The sequence below is a fragment of the Candoia aspera genome, chromosome 1 (genome assembly GCF_035149785.1).
Source record: "Candoia aspera isolate rCanAsp1 chromosome 1, rCanAsp1.hap2, whole genome shotgun sequence".
Lineage (NCBI taxonomy): Eukaryota > Metazoa > Chordata > Lepidosauria > Squamata > Boidae > Candoia > Candoia aspera.
This window is the reverse complement of record NC_086153.1, coordinates 183,303,723-183,330,222: the sequence shown is the minus strand read 5'-3', so window position 1 is coordinate 183,330,222 and position 26,500 is coordinate 183,303,723. Positions and strand designations below refer to the sequence as shown.

At 38.7% G+C, this 26,500-nt stretch overlaps 1 protein-coding gene across 1 annotated transcript in view; it reads right to left on the bottom strand.

The window, feature by feature from the left end:
* COL5A2 (collagen type V alpha 2 chain) overlaps positions 1 to 26,500 on the bottom strand; it is a 149,938-nt gene that overhangs the window by 75,354 nt on the left and 48,084 nt on the right. Inside the window, exons 2-6 of the mRNA XM_063318081.1 lie at positions 11,464 to 11,691; positions 5,332 to 5,345; positions 4,394 to 4,426; positions 858 to 890; positions 179 to 232 (exon numbers count right to left, since the gene is read on the bottom strand). Coding sequence (XP_063174151.1) covers positions 179 to 232; positions 858 to 890; positions 4,394 to 4,426; positions 5,332 to 5,345; positions 11,464 to 11,691 — 362 coding nt within the window. The remainder of the gene's footprint in view (positions 1 to 178; positions 233 to 857; positions 891 to 4,393; positions 4,427 to 5,331; positions 5,346 to 11,463; positions 11,692 to 26,500) is intronic.

The window sequence follows — 26,500 nt, the reverse complement described above, 5'->3', positions numbered from 1 at the left end:
AACTTACTTTTATATTTATGAATCAAACATTATAGAATGCCACCAAACTTTAATGATCTCTTCTCTCAAAAAGAAGCCAAACCTAGGTAGCTCTGACCCAAAAACATTTCATCTCAGACATCTGGGGAGAGTATAGCAATCTTTTAAACTGTCCTTGAAAGAATGCTTTCCAACTCACCGGTCTTCCTTTTGGTCCTTGAGCTCCTCTGGGTCCTTGTGAACCTGGAGGTCCCTAAATCAATGATTAGAACAGTTATGGGCATTTAATAAAATAGTGATAATACCACAGGTATGAAATTAAATAATAAGTGCATAGATTTATTGCCACTCTCCTTGGTTGTGTACATTGCCATAGCGATTTTAAACTGTGTGATAAGAACCGCTTGGGTCTCTGGACCTTATTTGGGAATTAATAAGCAAGAAAACTGATAATGGTAAAACTTTCTTGCAACTTATCCATTGCTGCTAATCTTTCCCTGTTATATGAAGTAACAAAAAAGAACTTCAGGTCATAATCTGGGTCCATAAAGGATGGTTGGGAGGATTCCAACAAGGTTGCCCATACTTTGCAAAAAATGATAATGTGCCCTAGAATTTGCTCCTTGGCAAAGACATTGATATGGAAAACCACTGCCATAAAATATGATCTATCTTCATGTAGCTGGATTTTAATGTAGAATTCCCCAGAAGCCACAGATTCAGCTTTAGGTAAAGGCAATAAGCCACTATGGATTCCCCATCTCTCCATAATACTTTGTTTACCATCATACTAAAAAAAAGGTAAGTGGCCATTAAAATGATTCTCTACTAGGAAACTATTCATGCTTCTACAAAGAATACTAGGAGTGATAACTTACAGGTTGTCCAGACCGTCCTCTTATACCTGTAACCTATTTGACAAAAAGGAGACATAAACTTTAATAACATACTAGGACATGGTAATGCCTGTAGCAAACATATCATCTTTTTCTCTTTGATAACTTCCATTAGGAAAAGAAAGGGAAAGGGAAATGGAAAACCTCAGACACCGGTAATTGCTAGACTTTATTTCTTTGTCTATTTATTTAGTGTCTATTGTTCTGTTCCATGTGCCCTTTACTCAAACACACAGAGATAATTTACATCAAACACAGATGTGCATCAGTGTCAGTTTCATGCCCTCATTATGCTTTCAAGGTAGTCTTCCTCTTCATTGTTCTTGCTGTTTACTTGCTTGCTCTATTTTTTGAGTCCTATACCTACACCAATTCCCCAATACACTGCCCTCTAGATGTGCTGGACTTCAACTCCTATAATCCTAGAACTCTCAATGGCCAAGTCACCTGGGATTCTGGGAACTGGGAAGAATCCTAATACTTCTCAAAAGCACCATATTGGAAGAGGTTGGGACCAAATAAGAACCCAAGATAAGCACAGGTTATTTGTTTCTTTCCTTTGATCATTGCTCCCCTGATTAGCAAAAACAGGTGAATAGGCAGTTGTAATACGAAGGAAGGTCAAAAGTTAGGGATTAGCAATCCCCTCCGATTCCACACCAAGCCATGGGCTCTGGCAAATGCTCAGCAACACCAAGCCTTGAAGTTGGTCCTGTAACTTCTCAATCCAGCCTGGGATTCATTCTACCCCTGACCTTTAGCATACTGTCAACACGCTGAATACTTTCAAGCCAAAGTCTTTTTGTAGATTACTTTAAAAAAAAAAGATAAAGGCATTTTAAGGGTCAAATTAAGCAGAGAATGTGCCCTAGAGACATCTATGTCATCCAGGATACAGTTATGAAATGAACAAGAAGAGCTGTAGCTTCCTGTTCGGTGTATTTTCAGCCAGGGGCAACCAAACCTGGCTTGCTCTTCTGTGGAGTATGAAGCCTTGTACAAAGGACAGAAATACTTTTAAAAAATAGAGATGTGGAGGTCTTTGTCTCCAATCTCTACCTCCTTCTATATTTTTTCTCCCTTCCCAATCTATCTGGTACTACAGAATATGAAACTGCTGTCATATCCAGCCAACCTTCTGTCTCCTAAGGGGAACACAAATGGTAAGGATGAGGGCAAACCCTCCCAACTATGCAGCATCATAAGCAATGCAAAATTAATGATGTAAGTCTTCAATCAATTCAAAAAGAAGGGGTTTTCCTTCTTAGCAAAACTATACAGTACAAACTCTATTTTAAACCAATAACTGAAATAGAAATAGCATTTACCTCCTTGTTACATAACTGATAAAAATAATTTAGCAGTTGTACCAAATAACTGAAAAGGAAGTTGGGGAAGGGACATCAGTACCCTAGGAGAATTTTGTAATGCTAAAATTCAGAGTATGAATATTTAAAAAAAACTGTGTAAAACCACCTGTAGGCATATTCAAAACTACTGATGTATTTGGGAAGGGGGAAGAAAGAGAGACTGAATCAAATGGTTAAATATGTGGGAGTACATCAGCATAATCCACTGCAGGATAGCCAGTGTTTTTTTTGTTTTGTTTTGTTTTTGCAATAAAACGCTTACCAGAAACAAATTGTGGAGATTCTCCATTGCATTTCCATCAAATAAAACATGAAAACCCAACAAACTAGTATGAAAGAAGACTCTCACTTGGACCCTGCTTCAGTAGCCTGTGTTATGGGCAGATGCATTATAAAACAGTTATACTGTTTATATAGGTGCTCAACCTTATTTGGGAATGGATTAATCATGCAAAATTTGTATCCTTGCCCAGCAGGAGACAGATAAAAGCAGGAAGTTTGAGATATTTGCCTTTCCCATTTCCTCTGTAGCAGACAATTATTCCATTAGAAAAAGAAAAAAATAGGACAGCTAACTTCACAATACCATTATACATATCTGTGGTGCTATCACATGTGAAATAGTGTATAGAGTTCTTTACACTGCATCACAATCATGACATTGTAAAGCTGGAGAAATACAGAAAAGGACCAGGAGATAAAGAATCTTCCCTACCAGAAAGCTTTTTTGTGGCTTTTTAGCTTAAAAAATGACAAGAAAATGGTATATATAATATAATACATTGACGGAAAAAGTGAATCTCTCATAATCCTAAAACCCTTGTTCATTCAATGGAGTAAAATGGCAGAAGATTCTGGACAGATGAAAAGTATTGTTTCTTGATGCAACACATTGTTAAATTACATATTACTCTCATAATATGTATTGAGTGCTACCGCCAAATGGTTTTAATTTCATGTAGGATGTATCTACATAATTTCATGCAGATTACATCCATCAATGGATTCTAATCAAGACACCTACTATTTAATGAAGTATATCTGAAATTGCTGGGAAAAACGGGCAGAAGAGCACTACAGTATTCTGCTTTTGTCCTGCTTGTGTTTCCTATGTTTGCATAGAGTTACACAGACTAGCAAAGTTTCCCAGATTTACCTGCCATATACTTTGAAGAAATAAGCATTAATCAGTTTTGACATCAGCTGTCCAAGCACCAATATCCCACCATTGACCAACCATATTTTCTAGCACTACAAGTGCTAGAATGAATGGAGGTTATCTGAGATGAGTAATGGGCACTGGCAACGTAATTGTTACACTGATTATATATATTTTGATAATATATTTTGCATGGATATGCATTTTATTATATTTATGTTGTTATGATGGATGGATGCATGTATGTCTTATGATCTGTTTCATTTTGATTGACTGAAGCAGCATGGACGCATCAGAAGGAAAGAGCGAAAAAGAGAGAGATCAAGCAAGCCCCAGTTAGCTGTCACTTTTATTTGGAGATATTTCTTGGTTTGGGTAGAAAAGACAGCTCCCAAAGTGCCAAACACTACTTGTGCCAAACACTACTTGTGCCAAACACTAGTTTAGTAACTAGTCCTAAAAGTTTATTAAAATAATAATAATAATAATAATTTTAAATAAATAATTTTATAATAATAATAATTTTAATAAAAAGTTTATTAAAAGTTTTTTAAAAGTTTTTTTAAAAGTTTTTTTAAAAGTTTACTAAGGTTTTAGTAACTAAAACCTTGCTTTGATGGTTCTATCCCCTTAAGAGAAATATTCCCATAGTAGAGAAACATATATCCTGGGGAGAGCAGTAAGAGAAACTGGGTTATGTGCTACAGTACGCATGGCACATGGCAATAACCATTCCTGGTGTCTGTTCCTCACAAGTTGGCAGGTAAAGAAATATATATATATTTATAGTATATTCTATTCTAATATCTATATACAGTATTGGTATTTTTTCCCTAAAGAGCCCAGATCTATATAGTAAAAAAATATAGCCTAACTGCATCCCAAATGAATAAAGAGTTTTTCAGATTACATTCTATAAAATGCTTGTCAGTGAAGAGTAATATCACACACACACACACACACACACAGATGCACAGACACTAACTTACCACTGGGACTACTCCAGGTTCTCCTTTTTGACCCTATAAGGTAAGAAGACAAATTTATCTGAGCCAAATAGTATTTTTTTAAAAAAATCTCAAGAAATAGTTTTTCAGCTTTTTCACATTTCACAATAAAGCATAAACTGACATGATTGTGGAAAGTCTTCCCTGATTGCTAGAAAATGTTTTCAGCATGAAAGGCAGGACTAAGCACAGGCTAGGCCCATTTAGCCCTGAGATGTAATTTCCTAACTTAAGATCCGAAATTTCAGAGCAGACAGGGCTGTGTTGCCAAATGGGATAGACGTATTCTAGTGTTCTGGTTTCTGTCTCCCACTGCCTTAAAAAAGAATCCAACAATCTGCTTAGGCTTCTCCTAGAGTACACACCCTAAGGAAACTTTTTTTTTCCTGTTCACAAGAATATTTATTGTTAGTACTGCCATGACTTAGGGCCTAAATACCCAAATAAGTTTTCTTCAAGAGACTTTTTCCAGACTCTGATTGATGCTGGGTAGGAAAAGGCCTTCTCAGATACTATATTTGATCTTAGCCAAAAGGCCAATGGCACCCTGTCATTTTAGTGCTATTACCGTGGTCAGTCATCTGGTATTTGCTCTTATACCATTCAGGCACCAGACGTTTTCTTAGGCATTTTAAAACATCAGTTGTCCATCCTTCCTTCCTTCCTTAATCACTATTTTTTTCTTTTTTTCTGTTTCTTTGTTTATTTACTGGTATTTGGTATTTCTCTAATAAATAAATAAATTGAATTTGCTTTTTTCTCTCCTCCATGATGCTTACTTTTGAAGTATCATATTCAACACTGTTGTTGTTGTATATTTTATTATTTTATTTTAATAATTTTTTAAATATTTTTTTCTGGAATTAGGAGAACATAATAATAATAATAATAATAATAATAATAATGATGATGATGCTTACCTTCAGTCCTCTACCTAGAAAAAGGGAAGCAAAAAAAAAAATTAACCGATTGACACAGATAATTTCCAAGCCTTGGTACACACAGTGACCTTCATGTCTGTAGAGTTATATCTTATGATCAACATATTTAACATTTGAACGCTGGGGTCTATACTTGGTCACAAACATCAAAAAACCCTACCTGCCCTGTCCCTGGGATCCCATCTACTGAGTTTTTGGGCTGTCTGGGTAAGATTGTTCCCCCCAGATGAAAGAGATCTATCCAACCAAGGGAAGAAGCCCCCACGCACCTGCAGTCTATAGATGGCAGAGCAGGAAATCTGCCCTATCCAGGAATTAGATTTTAAATAATTGGCTCCAGTTTTCTCCTTTTAACCCATCTTACCAATCCCAAGCCATTTTGGAAGTCCATGGTGAGAGGACCAAACACAATATTGGACTAACAAAGAATAAAGGAGTTCAATTTTTAAAAAGGCAACAGTGGAAAGGTTTCAGAAACTGTGGCTGCTGAGATTTGTAGAGCGAAGCCAGAAAATGTTAGTCTGAACAAATAGAGAGAGAGGGACAGTGAATGAGAGCAAAGATATAATTTGAGAACTAAGCAGTGAAAAGAAACACTACAACCTGTGGCTACTCTATCCTTTCGCTGCCAACTTCAGCTTACCATTTCTCTGGGCAGAGGGCCTTTAGGCAAGCCCTGAGTCATATGCTGGTCCAGCCTTCTTGCTTCTCTAAGGACTCTCAACCAAGATTGCTGAGGGGCAAAAAAACATCCTCTCTCTCTTGAACCCCACCCATACCCAAAACCTTTTGTTGGAATAGGACAGTGGCTATAGTTACAGAATACTCAGAGTAGCCATATAGCCAATGCACCACTCACATAAGAGTCATCAGTTAGCTTCTAGGCCCCTAGATCTATTACTGTCATTGAGCATATACATATTGGCTCAATATTAATTGCTACTGGAGTGCAGATACACAAATATAGAACACAAAACAAGATAGCTCATCTTGCATTCCTAAGATCAGCTTTTTACCAATATTAGTTGGTCCTCTAGAAGACAGATTCTGACCTCCTCTGGCTAGCTATGACTGGTTGACTGCAAGGCACTGATATGAATGGAAAAAACAGAAATTCTTAGATGGCAGCACTCTTGGGGATGGGACTTGGCATCAGAGTCATAAGACTAAATGAAACAAAGACAGGCAACAGACTAGGCAAAAAGTTAGAGCTACAGTTTAACAACATCTAGAGATGCCTTTGTTGCCTATCCCAGCTGAACAGCTTACCTGGGAATAAATTTAACTAATTGGGTCTTACTTCTGATCAGGATGGCAGGAAAACCAAGTTCACCTGGTTCAGATTTTAATACAAAGGACTAAATCCATACTTTACACACTGAAACTTACTTAAATACTGATATAGATATGATTTCTTAAAATGTTGAAAATGGAAGTTTAAAAACACATGCAGAAATGTGTATAAGGGGAAAGTCTGCTAAAATCTATATACTTGGGGGAAATGATCCAAAACAGCAATGTATTAGGGAAAAGCACAGACTGAAAAATCAGTAGAGTAACACATATATCAAAAGCATATACATTTTTAATGCAGACTATTTAAAAATAGATGTATACACTTATGCTGAAATGAGATGGAAAAATTTAAGAATGGAAAGAAAATAAACTGAATGTATTTGCTAAATTGGAATAGATTTCTCAAACTTATCTATTTACTATGCACTGGGCTTTTAAGATTAGATTTAACACCAGTATTTTGCATTTATGTCTTTATTTCACACAGTAAAAAGTCTTCTAGGTAGCATGAATCATTAAATAAAAATTGTCTACATATAATCTCCTGTTTTTCCTCAAGCACATATGCATACCTTTTTTTAGGGGGAAATGCTAAAATTGAGCCTACATACACAGACAGACAGACAGACAGATGTACTATATGGGGGAACATAGGTAATCTCTTTGGCACATTCTGAGATTCCAGTTCCCAGAATTATAGCAGCTGTAGTCTCACCACATCTGTAGGACATCAGGTTAGGGATAGCTGACGTAAATTAATATATTTAAGAGCTCTTATGCAGCCTACAGCTTCCAAACATATTTTTCCCTACTTGTATTACTGAATAAATATTCAGCCTTTGACCTAAAAACATCTAAACACACTCCAGACACGTACTACCTGTTTATTAAAGCAGCCATATCTGGTCTTACTGCTTAACTGTAGAGCAACCAGCTCAGCACCCTTTATGCATAATCAGTATTATCACTGACAAATTATTTTCAGAAGGCATAAGGGACTGGAGCGTATACAAATGTATCCCAGCGAATTTACTTCAAAGCAAATATGGATAGGAAGGGATGGTGGATCCGTATGTGCGCTCTTGCTGGCTTCCAATTTTAAAGAATGTCACAGAGTTTCTCCAGCAATGGGTTCCTTTTTTTCCAATTAGGAGTCATTCCAGTTTCTGTTTCTCTGGGCAAAGAAATGAATCACTCTTTAAAAGTTGCCATTTAAAAGTTAAAGAGATTTTTTCTCCCTTTTCAGGAACTCTGGAACTATCTAGTAAGAATTTTGGAAGAAAGTACTCAATGTGTAATAATATAACTTTTCATTATTAATCATGGAAAATTAAAATATGTTAATATTTTTTTAAAAAATATTTACTAAAGCTTTTGTGCTGTTAAATTCCCATAAATTCTAAACAGCTGATAAAATGCCAAAACATAGGGTTAAATACATGCAGCGTATAAATAACCATCAATCCATCAATTTACAGGGATAGTGCCAACCCAGGGGTAGGCTAAACATATCCTCAAAGTACTCCTGAAGTGCTGTGTCTTCATGGCCCTTTGGACCCCAATACGGTGGAGAGGGACTGGATAATAAGGTGTAAAGCCATTCCCTAAAAGGAGGGCCATCTCTGGAAGGGCTCATCCCAGAGTCTCTGTAAACAGCATTTTCTCAAAGAATGGAATTGGGTCATTGCATGAATGAATGAATATTTTTTTATTACGGTCACTGACCAAAATTGCAAACAAAAGCACATTCATGGAACTGGGTTATTGCAGTCCTCCAGTTCAGCTTCAACTAGGCACATATTATCCCACAGAGACTGACAGAACTGCAGATAGTGGGTACCAGAGGAAAGTGGGATGCTCAGTTCCTTCCTTTCCATCTCCTGAATAATTGATGACCAATAGATTGGCTAGGGTTGTTTCTTCACTAGAATCTTTTAGCACTGTTGTGGCATTGCTTCTCCATAGCTAGCTGGACACTGAAAGAAACTGGACAGTTATTGGCTGCACTCCGATGTCACAGTAAGCCAAAACTGTAATGAAACTTTGATTATTAAGAGTGAATAATGTAATGGTTTACTTTGCTTGATCAATCTCACTTCTCTTTCTCTTCCAGCAAGCTCAGCTAGCAAGCCTTTGCTGCTCCATCTCTTTTTATTTACTCTAATATGGGAACCAGAAACTCTGGCTTGGTCTCCTGGCAGGTTCCATGCTAGGGCCCATTAAGGCTGCCAAGGCGACACTTCTGCCTGCTAAGCTGTTTATTATCAAGCAATGCTTTCTCTATGATCCAAATCCTTCTATAGTGCAGAGTTTTATAGGGATTGAGTCCCATGCAATAAATGTATTTCTAATTTCAATTAAAAGTTTCGTACTTGCATCTCTGGACCACATTATTGTTTTCTGTTATTTATTTATTTATTTATCATATTTTTATTACCGCCCATCTCCCCCACTCAGGGGACCCTGGGCAGTTCAACCATAAATGTGGGATCAGTGACTGAATATAGTCTCTTAACTGCTTTTGTCTGGCTTCTTAATTTCCCAACATCAGATTCCATTTTATTAGTTGATTAGTTGATTAAAAATTAGTCTAATTTTTATAGCAAGATAATGCTGCTTTTGCTTAAAAAAGAAAAAGAAAATCAAAGGAAACATAAGAGTGCCATAATTCGGCAATCTTATCCAAATTCGATATAAAAGGTGACTACAGAAGGGACTGTTAATATTCTGGGGGTGGGGGGGGAGGGGGAACTAGCCTGGCACTAACTGAAAACAGGTCCAATTGCTCAAAGTATACATTAGATGCCCAAGTAGCAATTTGATGCCATAACACAACCAAAAATGTGACTTACGCAGCATTAAGGTCATAGTCTAGAACCGAACTCTCATTTCCAACTCTTTTTGAGTTTCAGGAGGCAGCTCTCAATTCTCAGAGCTACTTACAACACTGAGATTAGCTAGAGACATGAGTCCAAAGAGGCAGAATGCTAACTAGAATCTCTACTATCCCAGGATTATATCAGGAAAACTTCATTTAGAAGTCCTGACATTTTACATCTACAGTTTAAAACATAATGCAGTGTTGCAGACCTTCATAGCTCTTTAGCACTGCATCTAAATACAAAGTTCTGCCTCCAATAAATTTCAAGTAAGATCAACATGGATTAGTCATGCATTAATTCATTGGATATTCTGCTTAGGAATGCCTCAGGCCCATTCGTTGATCTTGATCTCTATGCGCATGGTAGAAGAATATGAATTCATAAATTTAGACGTCTGACTCACAAGATATCTTTACCAAAAGTTCAAGAATATTTTTAAAGTCAGTTCTACTGGGATATATCAGACAGGGAGTAAAGAATTGGAATCTCTGATAATGCCCCCTCAGCAAGCCTTTCAAAATATTAAAATGGCATTGATGGGTTTGAAACTAAAATTGATTCATCAAAAAATTGTAGTTTAAGTTTATTGGGCTCCCCTGCCCCTCAAAGAATGTATTCAAAAAGATGGACATCAAATCTTCTCCATTGGGGATGTAAAAATATTGACAGTTCATTGGCCCATATGATTTGATCTTGTGAACTATTGGTACTCATCTGGAATAATATTTCCATGTGAATAAGTAGATTCATGGGGAAATCTCTAAACATTAATGTGATGCAGAATTATATTCCAAAACACTGGAATCTGACTATCTATGAGGAATTATGATTATACTGGGCATGGTAGATAGAAAAAATACATATAGAGAAATTGGAAAAGTGATATTATTCAAGACATTAAGGATTGGCTTTTGGAAATGTGTAATTTATCCATTTTAGAAAAGGCAGTATGTTTAACTAATCAAATAATGAAGCAATACATTCTTCTTTGATATATATTTTGTGATATTATTTGGTAATTTTGGTAATATATAAAAGTATTTTTGTAAACCAGTGATATTTATATGTTTAACATATACAGTATATTAGATGTTTAATATTGCAATTTGTTAAGTTGTGTTTGGGGTCTTTAAATTTTGGGGGGGTGTCTTTTCTATTTTTTGTTTGGATTAGTTTAATTTTGTTGTTCTTTATTGTTTTTGGTATTGTGTGGTCCTTTTTATTGGCTATCTTTTTCACTCTGATAGTCTTAATACCTAATGCTCCTTCCTTCTCCTACTTTCCCCATGACAACAACCCTGTGAGGTGAGTTGGGCTGAGAAAGAGTGACTGCCCCAAGGTCACCCAGCCGGCTTTCAGGCCTAAGACGGGACTAGAACTCTCAGTCTCCTGGTTTCTAGCCCAGCACCTTAACCACTAGGCCAAACTGGCTCTCTTTATGTATTTGGAGGAGGTACACATTAAATGCTCATCAGGGATGGGAAATGTGAAAAAAGATGTGCATTTTAGGGGAAAAGGTATACAAATTAAACTTGTATGCATTAAAAATAACTGAAAACAGAATGAATTAACAACTTTATATGTGTAACGCTTGCACACTAGAAATAAATAGAACCATCCATCTCTAAACAAAATGTGTGTGGGGGAGAGAGAGTGCTTTAAATTAATACAAAACTGTAACATGTAGGGCCACTTTCTAAATGAATTCATTTAGGATTAATGCTGTTTCACAATGAATGATTTCTTCATTTCAATACCTGGCCCTTTGATTTAGTTTCTTCTTACCTTCTTTCATAATCACTGATTATGTTGTACTACACAAGTGATCTTCTCTTGTTCATGCTTTACTTAGAGAAGTATCAGATGGTCACTGAATATATGGATTAAAAAAATTGATCTACTGAAAGTAATTTAAAAAAAAAGAACACCTTACCAATAGAACCTTCAAATCCATTCTGGGCTGTGTTTGGACACAAGGGACAGCACTCTCCAGCGGGAACCTGTGGGTTTTCACATTCCAGTACTTCAAGACACTGAATCACATCACACAAAATGGCTCCATTGTCACAGACACAAATCTGGCATGATGAAGGTTTCCAGATGTCCCTGTTCAGATACACCTGGTTATTCTGAGTGCAGGCGATTTCTTCATCTTCTATGTCTAGAAGAGAGAAAGGACAGAGGCCAACATTAGCAGTATTGGATTTCCACTGTAAAGAAAAAGCTTCCAACACAAGAACAGGAAAATATTCCTGACTCAGAAGGCTTATTTATGGTGTCATGAGCACGACTATCCAAAGCCATTCACCGAGCAGAACTGCAGTCTAGAGCCAGGAGAGGCACATACCAATGTGGTTATGATGCTATTGTCTGCACAGGCAGCAGGACCAAATCAGCGTGGGAGCCTTGAGAGCTGCCCATTTACCCTTTGATACTGAAAAAATAGTAAAAATGAGAAGTGCTAAGGAAACCTTCTCAAAACAACAAGCATCAGACACTGGTCATATATGCAGAATTACACTAACATTTAGGGGGGGGAAATCTTTTCCTAACATAATGAAATCTTTTGACATATGGATATCACAGAAATTGAGGAGATCCCTCTAAGCCAAATCAAAAGGACAGAGGCTATCATATGAATGCTTGACTTTTAGGAGTGGAGAAGGGAAAAACACAGGGACCTTAGCTACAAGTTTAACCATTCAAGCATGAATCAACTTTGTTTGTTTAAATATGCTGATGACAATAAAGTAGATATAGCATATTATCCATGGCCCATTGCACCACACTTAAACAGCATTGTGCAAATGCTGACTTCTTGTCCTAGAACTCAGAGATAGGGTTCAAACAACCCATGAACCCATATTATTGATTGATTCATTTTGGTTTAGTGTATAGAACATAAGAACACAAGAATAGCCCTGCTGGTTCTGACCAAGGCCTTGTTTCTCACATTGGCCGACTCAATACCTTGGGATGCTCACAAGTAGGAGATAGAGACAGAACACTCTCCCACCACTGCAGCTGATATTAAGAGGCATGCTGCCCCAAACCAGAAGTAATACTGACTCACAAGACCAATAGCACTTGATAGACCGGTCCTCCATGAGTTTATCTCAATCTCTTTTAAAGCCATCTACGTTCATGGCCATAACCATATATTGTGATGAATTTTACCAGTTACTTGGCTATAAACCAAGCCACTGAAATTTGCAAACCATATCTGGAATTGCAGTGTGCTTGGTTTATTCAACATATTATGTTCAGCCCACAGTGATTAGTGCAACATGTGAATCCAGCCATAGACCACCTTTATACCCCTTTGAAAGCATTGCCCATGCCTAAAGCCAACAACATCTTATTGCAGTAATTTAATTTGCCCATGCATGCACACATCCTATAGTTTTCAAAGTTAGAACAATTGGATGATGATGAGGAGAAGGAGAAGGAGAAGAAGGAGAAGAAGGAGAAGAAGGAGAAGGAGAAGGAGAAGAAACATCAGAGGTTGGGGTCCAGGGATCAGCTGGGACTGTTGCTATTGTACCAGCCTCCCTGCTGCATAGCAACCTCCCTGCCTGAGCTCCTTGACTCAGTAGCTGGGTTGGCGGTGGAGTTCCCCAGGCTTATGGTCTTGGGGGATTTCCACCTGCCTTCCTTGGGTGCAGTGTCAGAGGTAGCTCGGGAGTTCATGGTCACCATGACAGCCATGGGCCTGTCCCAAGTAATCCAGGGCCCAACACATAATAGTGGTCATTCGCCTGACCTGGTTTTTCTGTCGGAGCAGTGTCAGAGTTCTCTGAAATTGAGGGAGATCTTGGTGTCCACCCTGTCATGGCCAGGTCACTGCCTGGTGAACCTCCAGTTCTCTGCACCATCCCCCTCCGCAGGGAGGCGGGGCCTATTAGATTGGCCTGCCCTAGGCGACTGATGGACCCAGCTGGGTTTCAGAGGGAGCTTGGGGTTGTTCCAGGAAGTCTGCTGCATGGTCCAACTGAAGCCTCGGTGGCTGCGTGGAATGAGGGAACGGCCATTGCCTTGGATCGGATCGCGCCTGAGCGGCCTCTCCATGCCCATGGTTCCTGTGGCTCCCCGTGGTTTACAGAGTTGCTGAGGAAGCTTAAGAGAGCTAAGAGATGCCTGGAGTGCCGCTGGCAGAAGACCAGGAGTGAAGACAACCGAACGCAAGCTAGAGCTGCTATTAGAGCCTACCTCATAGCAGTAAGGGTGGTGAAACGTGGTTATTTCTCCACTCTTATTGCATCTGCAGATTGCCGCCCGGTGGCCCTATTTCGGGTGACTCGGTCCCTCCTTGGAGGGAGTAATACCGAGCTTCACCTGCAGGGTCATTGTGAGGAATATGCTGTGCATCTACCGGATAAAGTTGTTTGCATTCGCTCTACGTTGGACTCCAGCTTTAAGGCAGGGCCAGTGGAGGATACTGGGGCAAAGTCTGGCATGGTTATCTGGGGGGAGTTTGATCCGGTTGCAGCTTTGGAAGTGGACAGGGCCCTCGCAGCTAGTAGTTCAGCCAGTTCTGTATTAGACCCGTGCCCCTCCTGGTTGGTCAAGGCTGCCCAGGAGCAGGTGATTAGGTCTGGGTGGTAGTTAATTCCTCTTTGAGAGAGGGGGTGGTCCCGCTGGCTCTTAAGGAGGAGGTGGTGCGTCCTCTCTTCAAGGGGCCATCACTCAACCCAACCAGTCTGGACAGTTTTTGTCCAGTCTCCAACCTCCCATTTTTGGGGAAGGTTGTGGAGAGAGTGGTCATGTGGCAGCTGTAGAGGACCCTGGATGAAACGGATTATCTGGACCCTTTTCAGTCAGGGTTCAGGCCGAGTTATGGGACTGAGACAGCATTGATCACACTCTTAGATGACCTCTGGCGGGAGCGAGATGGGGGCAGTGCAACCATTCTTGCTCTTTTGACCTCTCAGCGGCCTTTGATACCATCGATCATGGTATCCTTCTGGACCAGCTTCGGGAGTTGGGGGTGGGCAGCACAGTATTGTGCTGGTTCTCCTCCTTCCTCCGGGGTTGGTTCCAGTCAGTGTTGATGGGGGGCCTTTCATAAGGCCGTGAAGACCTAGCTTTGTGCCTGGGCCTAGGGCCTCAAGCATGTGGATGGTCCCGCCTCTTGGCTGTATTAACATCCATACATTGCTTACTTGGCAGCCATGTACTGTATATTTATTTTGTATTTATTTTATATTTTAATTGTTCTGACTGTAATTGTTTTAACTATTTTATAGTTTTATTGTTGTAAGCCGCCCAGAGTCACTTGTTGAGGTGGGTGGCTATAGAAATCAAATAAATAAATAAACAAACAAACATACATACATTGTGGTTTTCAGAGTTTTCATAGCATCTTAAAACAGTATCAAGTTTGAAAGCTACCTAACGCTACAGCTCCCTTTATCTTCTGAACTAAAGGTTGTATACCCGATAATCATTCTTCTGATTTACCCACAGCAACACCTTCACTGTAGGAGAAATAGTAAGTAACCCAAAGACACTCAGTGAGCTTTCACAGCTGGGGGAGGATTTGTACAGGGTCTCCCCAGTTCTAACCCTGCTCATTAATACTTCACATACCATGGCTTACAAGCTTATTTCCAAGTATATCTTGTGAAATGTAAGAGATGAACTTGCTGTGGGCTGCATGGGAAAGTTTAGCTATGGCGCCTGGTTTTCTGGTTTTAATATTTTTGGTTTTAATACTGTTTGTTTGTTTGTTTGTTTGTTTGTTTAAATGTATCGGCCACCTAACTCCCATATTTTTTAATTGTAGATAGATGTCATTTTATTGTTTGGTTGTGAGCCTTCCAGAGTTTGGTACAAGGTGGGTGGCTATATAAATGTTTCAAATAAAATAAATAAATTGAATAGAATATCTTAGACAGCAAGCAATACTAATGTCCATTCTGGAAGGGGAGTCAACATTTCCCAAGGTATCAAAACAACAAATGAACAGCAAATTCTCTCATATGGGCTCTACCAATCTCTCATGATTGGTTGATTCCTGTATTCCAAATCTAAAGCCAATGAAGTGAGATGAAGGCAGTAGAAAAACTTCATTTTGAAACAATAATAAAATGAGAAAATAGTGCAGAAAAGAGACAAAAACAATAACAAAGCTGATTTCCACTAAAAAATGTATTAAAATATTATATACAAAGACAAAAAGAACACAAGCATTCAATAAATGAAGAAGGCTGAATAGCAATTAGTGTGACCTTATTGGTTTCCCTTAAGGAGGCTGATACAAGTAGAACTGGAAAATGATTCCTGCCTCCTTTTTTTTTTTTTTTTTGCTGATTTCTCAGGATAGAGATCCTAATTTGGGGGGGGGGGAATCTGCTGGTAAACAACCACTAGGGGGCAGAAGAACCCAGCTAAAACTGAGTGAAACTGTGTTTGCCCGGAGAACAAAAAACAGGCCAGAAGCTAATTTGTCTGACTTACTTGGGGTCGTCTTGGACTCTGACTTTCCGCCAAAGGAAGTTTTCTCTGCAGATGTAATAACCACATTGCTGAGATGCTGAGGAAAATAAGTAGCTTGCCTGTGCTGTTTAATGTGAGATCACAACAGCATTGTATGTCTGCACTAGTGAATGAAACTGACATTTGGAAATTCACATTCATTTGCTTAGGACAACCCATTGGCTTGTTACTAAGACCATTCAATCAAAGCTTGGCAAAGCAGCTACCAAAATTGCCAGGTAATTGAGGGATGGAAGAGAATTAGTATAAAAAAGTATATAGCCCATATTATCACACTGCCCAGTTCTCCAATATGAAACTAAAACCATTGTATAAACTTTTTTTTTAAAGCTGCTTTTCAACCTGAAGGCAGTGATGTGCCAAATATGTCCAAGTGTCAGGAGAACAGACTCAGCTGGCAGCATAAAGTCCCTTCACTGCTGTCTTTAGTCCTGCTCTTTAGGACTGAATGACCCTACAGAACAGAACTGGGAGCCAAATGAGATTGCAGAGCTGAAGATAAATCCATGTATCTCACTCTGCTGCAATACTTGTGAGTCCAATCTAGAGATTTCACAGGAGCTGATAGTTGTTAAGATTATTAAAGAAGTCAACTAAAGTATATGCAAAGTGTAAGATTTTAAACTAAAGCGAAGTATGTTTGGGCGTCGTGCATTTAGTAGGCCTTGTGTACAATTTACTCTGGGCATGCAGACTTTTTTTATGAGATCTGTTTTGTTTTAATAGAAGCTGAGATCCACCAATTAGAGCCAAAAGCAAAGCATGGCTCAGTCAGGCAGATACACACTACTAATTTTGGACCACAAATTTGTGGTTGGTATCAGAACCAAGTTCCTTTCACTACAAAATCTATTCTTGTGTTCTTTTAGACATACCCTTTGACCGCCAATATTTTCTTCTTAGAGTAGCCACTATTGTCACACAGCTGGGAATTAGAAATCTTTGTCATGTTTATGGAAATTACTGAGTTTTCCAGTGGCCTCCCAACTTAGAACAACAGCTGTATTACAGTCAATCGTTGGAGCACTGTCTTCTGAAAACTCCCTATGACATAAAATCGACTTCCAAAATTCCTCTGCCATCTACCAAGCATGCCAGTATCCCCTCAAGTTTCCTAAGCAACACAGCAGCTTTGTATAAGCCCAATTTATGCAGCCAAACAAGATTTGATTCTAGATGCTTTCATTAAAAACTATAGCATTTTTCCTAATTATTTAACAGCAAGTGGGGGCACTATTTTCATCAGAACTATAGTACATACAGATATAAGGTTCTCTCCAGCACCATCTAAACATATACACACAGAGTGCAGATATTAGACACGCAGGAGGAAGTTCCTACTGACGTAACTAACACACATACACTCACACATACAGATAGTAACTGCTCTGGGAGGATGGGAGACATAATCACAGGCAGGAAAATCAAGATTAAACCTCATTTCCTTGTGGGTTTTTTTCCCCCAATAACAACTGCCCGCTCCCTTTCACTATATCTACGTTGGAGTTTTGGTTTGTTTATATGTACGTATGTGATCACTAGGAGTCAAAAACAACTTGATGGCACATAATAATAATAATCATATGTATGTATGTATGTATGTATGTATGTATGTATGTATGTATGTATGTATGTTTTAATTCTAAAAACGTGACACAGATCTTTGTATATTTAGTGTCAGCCCCAGAAAGTTAGGCAGAATGCAATGACATTTTGAAAATAAAATACTGTGCTCAAAAAGCCTGTTCTGGAAAAGGTCTAAAAAATAAAACGTTTTCTACAGAAAAACCTTTGACCTTGATCTTCTATAGCCATTCATTCAAACTCTGGACTTCACCTTGCCTGCTGGGCACTCCCACATCCTATTTGTTTTGCAGTCTCCGTTCTCTTGCTCTGGCCCCAGAATGAGCTGTGGCATCCCCAGTCAAGGGTGAGGTGTCTCTCAGTTGGCAACTGACTCTCAGTTGGCAAAGCAGCTATTGTGACACAGGTCCTATGCTGGTACTGTCAAGACAGCAATGAGATACGCCCAAAGCACCAACCTAAGCAGATTATACCACTGCTTTTGCTTTAGCTGGAATCCTGCGCAGATAATTGGCTGACCGCACAAAAAATTATTCATTTAATGCAATTCTGGGCCTGTGGGAAATTAAAAAGAATGGCCAGCAAGAAAAGCTGCAAGGAGGCCAAGAAGAAAAACTCTGTTTCTATTTCCTATTCAACTTTGCCCACATCCCAGTTATCGAGTTTAGCTTTCAAGTTGACAAAGAACAGATCTGTGACATTCCAGGGTGAGGTACTGAGGATAAAAATGAATCAAGACAACAAGATATGAAAAATATTACCCACTGTAACTAGCTAACTATATAAACACAGAAGGTTGATAGAACACACCAACCCTCAGCAGTGAATAAAAAGCCACCCTTTTTGTGATGTAAGATTTGCAGTCAACATTCAATCACTACAAAGAAAGTATTATTTCTGTTTAAAGGTTATTTACTAGAATGAATCTTCAATTCAAATGCACAAGGACCAGTTAAGGCAGATTTTTTTTTTAACTATGGTTTCTTTAAGGTCATGCTGAAATTTTGTGAAGAAATATTTTCTGATCAGTGTGTGAAGTCTTCATTTTTCAATATCAGTTTGAACTGTTAATGCAACCTTACCCAACTTAGTGCCCTTGAAATGTGTTGGGTTTACAACTTCCAGAACTCCCAGGGAGCATAACTTCCAGTTTTAGGAGACCCCAAAACATCTGGATGCCATCAGGCTGTGTTTCAATCAAGTATCAAAGTTTATTTACAGTCACATACCAAAATTCTGTATAAAACATCAAACACATAATAAACTAAAAATATTAGAACAGCCAATTGTCTTCAAAATCAGGTGAGGAAAACTGCCTTAGGAAATCCATGATTATTTCTTGACGAATATTTGGCAAAATGGTGTTTCTGAAGTTATATTCTGTGAGGATAGCTTTTTTGTGCAATTGCAGAGCCAATGTTAATATTGTTTAATGCTATTTTAATACTGTGGAAAGTGGTCAGCTTGGACTCTATTCATTTCAGTCCTCATCTCTTCCCCAATGTTGTAATAACATTTAATTTAATGCTAAATTTGCCAATTTTTTTCAGAAATGTTTTTACACACACCATAAACTATTGAAAAATGCTCAAGAATACTTGGTGAACACCACCCAAAAATAACTTGGAGAATTTTTTGAGGTCATTTTTGTTCAGCCTTAATCCTAAATTGGTGCAGGAGAGATTGCTGCACAGTAAACAACTACAGCAAAATGCACATAGAGGAGAATCTATTACAAAGTGCAGTGAATTAGTATCAGGTCCAGGAAGTAAAGGCAGAGGAGTTAACAACAATACAAGTCTTTCACCATGAAACATTGGATTGTATCTTTCCAATTAAAAAAGAAATATTGAAAAGAAATGTACATTTCTGTGGAAGAACATATGGGTGAGAGGAATCTCTGAACTAATGAACCATGTATACAAGATAATGGTACAGCCTAGAATCCTAGTTGTATTTGTTTCTCAAACTAGCAAATTTCTTTTCCTCTCATGCACAAACCATTTACCTGCAGGTTTGCACCATACATACAGCTCAAAGTAATTAATCCAAATTGTTAAAACTATTAATCTTCCTGGTGCTTCATGGAGATGGCAATATCCTCCTCATGAAGCTCCAAAGACATCACTGTCAGCGGTGATGATGTTGATAAGCATCTGCTTAAGTGCACTGCAGACCACACCATTTTCTTTGCTCTACCATAGCACCACAGTTGACAGAGGCAGTGGTTTCTCCACTGTATTTCACCATCCTTTCTACCCTTTTAAAGGATTGGAGGTGGGAAGATTTAATTAATCTCCTGGTGTTTTCCTGGAACTCTTAAGTCGGGAGTGGACAGAAGGCAGACTGGTAGAATTTTGGATGATCTGAGATAGATTGGCAGGGTTTAGTTCTGTTTTGGAAATCAGAACAAATTCCTGAGCTCAGAAATCATTCAGTTCAGTTTGCAAAACCAGCTGATTTTAGCATAGCCTAGAATTTAAGTATAGTTCAAGAAAATCAGATGTTCAATTTTTCTTATATTTCAGTAGATGCTAGAACCTAGAATGTTTTCTGATCAGTTAAAAATCTTTCATTGACTTGCAAAGGCAGTATTTCCTAGGCAAACGTACCAAGAAATACTGAAACGAATAAAATCAAAGGCATGAGTGCTTTAAAGTGAAATGAAAGAACTGCATCGTCATGCCCCAAAGTCATTTTACAACTGCAGACTTCTCAAATGATTTTCAATACACCCATAGCAGTTATTATTCCTTTTCTTCTAGGATTATGATTTCTGGGACACAGAAATAAAATGAAGGTTTTACAAAGGCTATAATGCCCATTATACGTAGCCTCATGTGGCACAGAGTGGTAGGCAGCAGTATTGCGACCAGAACTCTCCCCACGACCCGAGTTCAATTCCAGAAGAAGCTGGATTCTCTCTGGGTAGCCGGCTCAGGTCGACTCAGCCTTCCATCCTTCCAAGGTCGGTAAAATGAGTACCAGCTTGCTGGGGAAGGCAATGGTAAACCACCCCGCTCTATAGTCTGCCAAGAAAACGTCGTGAAAGCGGCATCCCCCCAAAGGGTCAGACATGACTCGGTGCTTGCACAGGGGACCTTTCACCTTCCACGTAATGCCCATATTATTTTCATATGGCTCCCTGCTTTGGGACCAAGCACTATGAACTTTTCCAGTACATAAATCTCTGCATAAAACAGCTTTATCTTAGTTTGCAATGGATATGCACTTAATAATTAGGCAGGAATTATCTAGTCCCAATCTGCTTTATTTTCATCTATCATCAATTACCTTTCCACAGAAAGCATTTGTCTACATTAATGGCTAAATGAAAAAGAGAACAGGATTCCATACTAGGGATAAGTGGACTAGTGTAAGCTATTTGCTCTTGGGGAGATTTCCATTTTTTTTTAATAAAGTATATTTCTGTAGAACATTTGCTAGGTTGATCCAATGCCAGATGGGAGTGGCATTCACTTTCTAAACTTTGTGAGGTGACAGAGGTGGCACAACTATTCCAGGAACTCCATGAAAGTATGCTTCAAAGAGCTTGGCCCTGCTATAAATACACCCACGGTAGCATTTTTCCCCCGGGAAAGAATTACCACTAGCCTAACTTTGTTCTTGTTGTAAGATTCTCCACCAGTAGTAAGATTCTCCGAGCAGTAGTAGTAAGATTCTCTAATTCTGTGAGTAGGATTCTTTTAATTTCCTACTACACCTCTAATAGCTGTGTAGAAAAAGAATTTCAACAGCTTGCTTTAATATGCTTTTTTAAAATAAAGCTATATAAGCCACATTTAACATAACTGATTGTTTCAAAACCCCATGATTGCACTTGAATCCAGGTCTCTCAGATCCAAAACTAACTCCGGCTGTTGGACGAGATGGCAATTCCAACTACAGCAAAGCAGCTTCCAATTTGGGAGCTTCAGTTCAGAGAGATTGTGACCAACAGTAAGTGTAGCCTTGTGAGAATAAAATGGTCTCCAGGTGACTTGAATGTGTGGGTTGTGAATTCCAAGAATGATAGAGAACATCAGGTTCTGTAAAATCAATTGGATGAGTACAGACTAGAGGCCCACAGAGACCTCCTTCAACCATATGGGTGGCTAACTGGGATCAGTAGAGCTTGGAACACCGCTTGCTATCCATTTGTGAATCAGTTATGATGGATGATCATGAATCCCAGCCCATGAATAAGGTACAATGTACACTTCACAGTCAAATAGAGCGTGCTGCAGTTTTTCTTATGTCCTGGCCAGAAAATGAAGCTCTTCTCTTGATCGTACAACCCAAAGGTTGTCTAGAAATTGAGAAAGATCAAGAGGAATGAGCCATTAGAAGTTATCTGTTCTGCTTTTGGAGGAAAAGGATTCAGTGGACTATTCAAATCCAAATCCAAGTTTATTGTATTTCACTCCAGGACCAGCATAACATTTAAACTCTTCAAACTTTCTCTCCATGATGTCACATCATGAAATTCGTCAAAAAAAAAAAAGCTTCTTTAGAACCAACATAATGATGGAAAATATTCAGGGTGCTTATTATGAACTGCCCCAGTATCCTATAAACTGAAGGGTAATACATAAATGTATCAATTCAAATAATACAATTCAATGTAAATTCATAATACAGACTTCCTGAGACTGAGCAACTTGAGAAAGCAGTTTGGGGAGTGCTAGCAGAATTCTTGTCCAATTTTCCATACGCACAAGCTTTGGTGCAAGGTAGAGTATTGAAACACATGGTCCTTTGCCTTCTTTCTCAACCAAGAGCTCTGCAGTTGCTGAGCATTATAAAAATTAGAGCATTTGCCATATGTGAGAGGAACAAAAAATAACACCATGATCTCAGTTGTGCAGTAAAGATAACAACAAACTTATCAAAAACAGATGTCTTGGGCTGTTATTTTATAGGTAAAGCTGTGTCAGCTTTTCTGAAATAAGCACCCTCTTCTCAGTGTTCTCAAAATTGGCAGTAACTATCCCTACATCTTACTAGCAAGTTCTCACTCAAGGAATGATATGCTTGGAAAACACTGAATAAACATTATTTTGGAGAACAGAAAAGGTATGTGTGTGAGTATATGTTTGTGTTCATATGTATGCATGTGCACATACACACATACTGTATATATCCATGCAAACACAGAAGAAACTGAAAAACAGATGTCTGTATAAGAAATCAAGAAAGAATAATCTGTTTTACATATTGTAAAAACATTGCTCATACTCTTCTCTCTCGGCCAGATTTAACTGAAGTTTGCACTGAAGGTGGGAAAAGGTGCTTTCGAGATGGTGATGCTGATGCTGATGATTTCTTCAAGCAAATTTACAAAAAGAAAGTAGCAATGGTGCCAATAGTGGTTGGTGTGCTTGGTGCCATACCGGAAGATCTGGAAAAGCACTTGGACACGATTGTTTATTCGTTTAGTTGCTTCCGACTCTTCGTGACTTCATGGACCAGCCCACGCCAGAGCTTCCTGTCGGTCGTCAACACCCCCAGCTCCCCCAGGGACGAGTCCGTCACCTCTAGAATATCATCCATCCACCTTGCCCTTGGTCGGCCCCTCTTCCTTTTGCCCTCCACTCTCCCTAGCATCAGCATCTTCTCCAGGGTGTCCTGTCTTCTCATGATGTGGCCAAAGTATTTCAGTTTTGCCTTTAATATCATTCCCTCAAGTGAGCAGTCTGGCTTTATTTCCTGGAGGATGGACTGGTTTGATCTTCTTGCAGTCCAAGGCACTCTCAGAATTTTCCTCCAACACCACAGTTCAAAAGCATCGATCTTCCTTCTCTCAGCCTTCCTTATGGTCCAGCTCTCGCAGCCATATGTTACTATGGACACGATAGGAATGGACAGAATCTCAACACGTCAATTACAAAAAGTCACATTACTTGGAAGGAACAGGTATATTACAACAGTATCCAATAGTCAAAAGTACCAAATCCAGTCTTGGATCCTATCCTGTGGATTGTGTGTAAATAACCATAATAACGTATTTAAAAACTACGTTCTGCTCTTTTTTGTAATTTTTCAGCAGTTTGAAAAAGCTGGACGGGGTCAGACTTGGCTAGCATTTGGATGGGAGACCTCCGGGAAATAGCAAAGCTAGGTACGTTGGGGAAATTGAGAAAAGGTTTTGGAAGAAGTCAGTGGCAAACTGTTTTTATCTTGCCAAGAAAACCACATGGATGTCTCAGTGTAGTCAGCTCAGCTCAAGAGAGTCTTTACCTTTACTACGCATTATCATGGACAAGTTGTTAGTAGGTACTAAGCAAAGAAGGAATTCTTATTAAATTCCGCCATACAGGTGGTAGTCATTACACCAGTAGTGGAATGTGATATGTACTGACGATACACAGACAGGTTTAATCATCTTAAAAGGAAATCTGCGTAGCTTCAGGCTTCGTAGAAAAGAAGTGGCTATATTCCTGCAAGAATTGAGATGTGCCAGCATAAGAAAATACTATGATATCACAACAGAGTTTCAGAAAATATTTTCAGTACATGTGGAACAGGTTATTTGATCTGGTTGCTCTAAGATGACCCTGCTGGTTAAACCAAGACCTGGCTAAGCTGGAAGGTCTCCCAAAAGCTAAGAACTAATGAGGAGATTATGATCTTTCTATCGTGTTCTTCATCAGCAACTGGTATTCAGAGTATCACTGCCTTCAATCATAGAGGATCCATATGGCCACCTAGCAACTCACAGCTGACAGACTGAATTGTGAATTTGCCTGCTTTTTCATGTTGTCTCTGATAACAAAAGGGAATCGAGAGAGAAGATAGAACTGCAATGAATATTTGGTCAAGGCTAGCTATTTTTGGAAGGAGAAATATGTATCCTGTCATCATTTTCTAAGACTTTTCTCCAGATGGCCCTGCTAAATCAAGTCCAATGTGTAGTTACAGGAGAGGGGCCTTTTTAACATGGTAGCATAATTACAGAAAATTCTCTCTCTCTCTCACACACACACACACACACACACATCAAGTATATTATTTCTGGTATCAAAGGAACAAAATGTCATACTGTGAGCTTGGAAGGGGGATGGCTATTATATTTTGGCTGCTATTTTTTTCTTTCATACTTTGTCTTCAACTTCTTATGCTTTCCAAAGAAATCTGTATTGTGATGTAGCAAGAAACAAAAACATGGATTTGAGAGCGTTTCTCTCTGGGGAAATCTTAAGTCCCAGTATGAGCCTGGGGCAAATCACATTACAAAATACCTTTTAGAAATTTACAATCAAGCAGGACTGGCCCAAGACAAGTTGCTGCCTGAAGCAGAAAATTGCTATCTTTCCGCTATCTTTCCCCTAGCCAAACTTCCCCTCAGAGTTTGCCAAATTATTTTGACAACAGATAGAACACCCAGAAAATGCTCACACTCCTCTTGGCATTAAATAGAGCCAGTTTGGTCTAGTGGTTAAGGCTCCAGGCTAGAAACCAGGAGACTGTGAGTTCTAGTCCCGCCTTAGGCATGCAAGCTGGCTGAGTGAATCTGGGCCAGTCACTCAGCCCAACCCACCTCGCAGGGTTGTTGTTGTGGGGAAAATAGGAGGAAGAAAGAGTATTAGGCATGTTCCCTGCCTTGAGTTATTTATAAAAATAATAAAGGCAGGATAGAAAATAAATAAATAAAAATAAAACAACAATGACCACTACAAAATATCTTCTCCTGACTCTTGAATTCAACTACCCAAGGCAGCCATCTCCCCTTAGAAAAGGGTAGAACTTTGATTCACAGAAAAAAAAATATTCCTCTGTTGTTTGTCCACAACACTGGTCTTAACACCTGTACTAATCAGAATAATTTAGTGGATAGAAGGGGCTTCTATGGAAAAAGAACTTGAGGTATAGTTTGCTTAAAATGGCACATGCAGGTTAAAAAGTTAGTTTATAAAATTTAGGTATTCAATTGTTAATTGCCATACTCTGCTTTATAAAAAACAAAATGAGTCCATGAATCTATTCCATAAATAAAAATTCTGTATATTTTCTCCAGAGGATATTGTAGAAATGCCTTGGAATGCCAGATGGGAAGAGCACCTTGAATATTTAAAACTAAGAAAGCCACCCACAAGATCCTGTTTCCTGAACTGTAATCTATTCTGCCCTAATATTATAGCCACACTATATGATTGCTTTTCCTATTACATATACAGTTTCGATGCTAAACAAATAGACATCTTCTACCATACTTGATGGCAATAAAGAAATTTAGGGCAAACAAACAGTCTTCCAGAAATTCAATACTTCTTTCCATCATCTATTTACTGCTGCCTGAGGCAGATACATCAGCCTGCCCAAAGTCAGCTCTGTAAAGAAGAATGGAATGGAATGGACATACTACAGTACAGAAGCTCTCATTCATTAACAAGCCATCAAAGTTAGATAATATAGAAATGCATTTTCAGATTTTATATCATTATCCCTATTTCTAGAGTTGATGAAAGGATTCATTTTTAATTAACTATATATAACCTACACTGTGTTCCACGTTTTTTTTACAAAAATATTTTTACTTGTAAAAATATAAGTTAAAAAATGAGATGAATAATTACTATGACATGTTTACTGGAACTAAATTCCACTGAGTTCAATGTCTTTACTGTCCCAGTGAGTGCTTTAACACAAATGTCAATGGTTGTTTCCCAATTTTGTTTGCACTCACACAGGGAAAAGTAAAAGTAGTGGATCCCATTTGCAGCAAGCCTCCATTCATATCAATCAATCAGTCAACCTATAAATAAATAAATCCAGCCAGTATATTATAATATTCCAGATCCAAGTAGATCCCCACTTCTACCCACATGCATACCTGCATTGTTTGGTTGGGATATATGATCTTAGCATGTATGTTTGGTTCGGTAGTC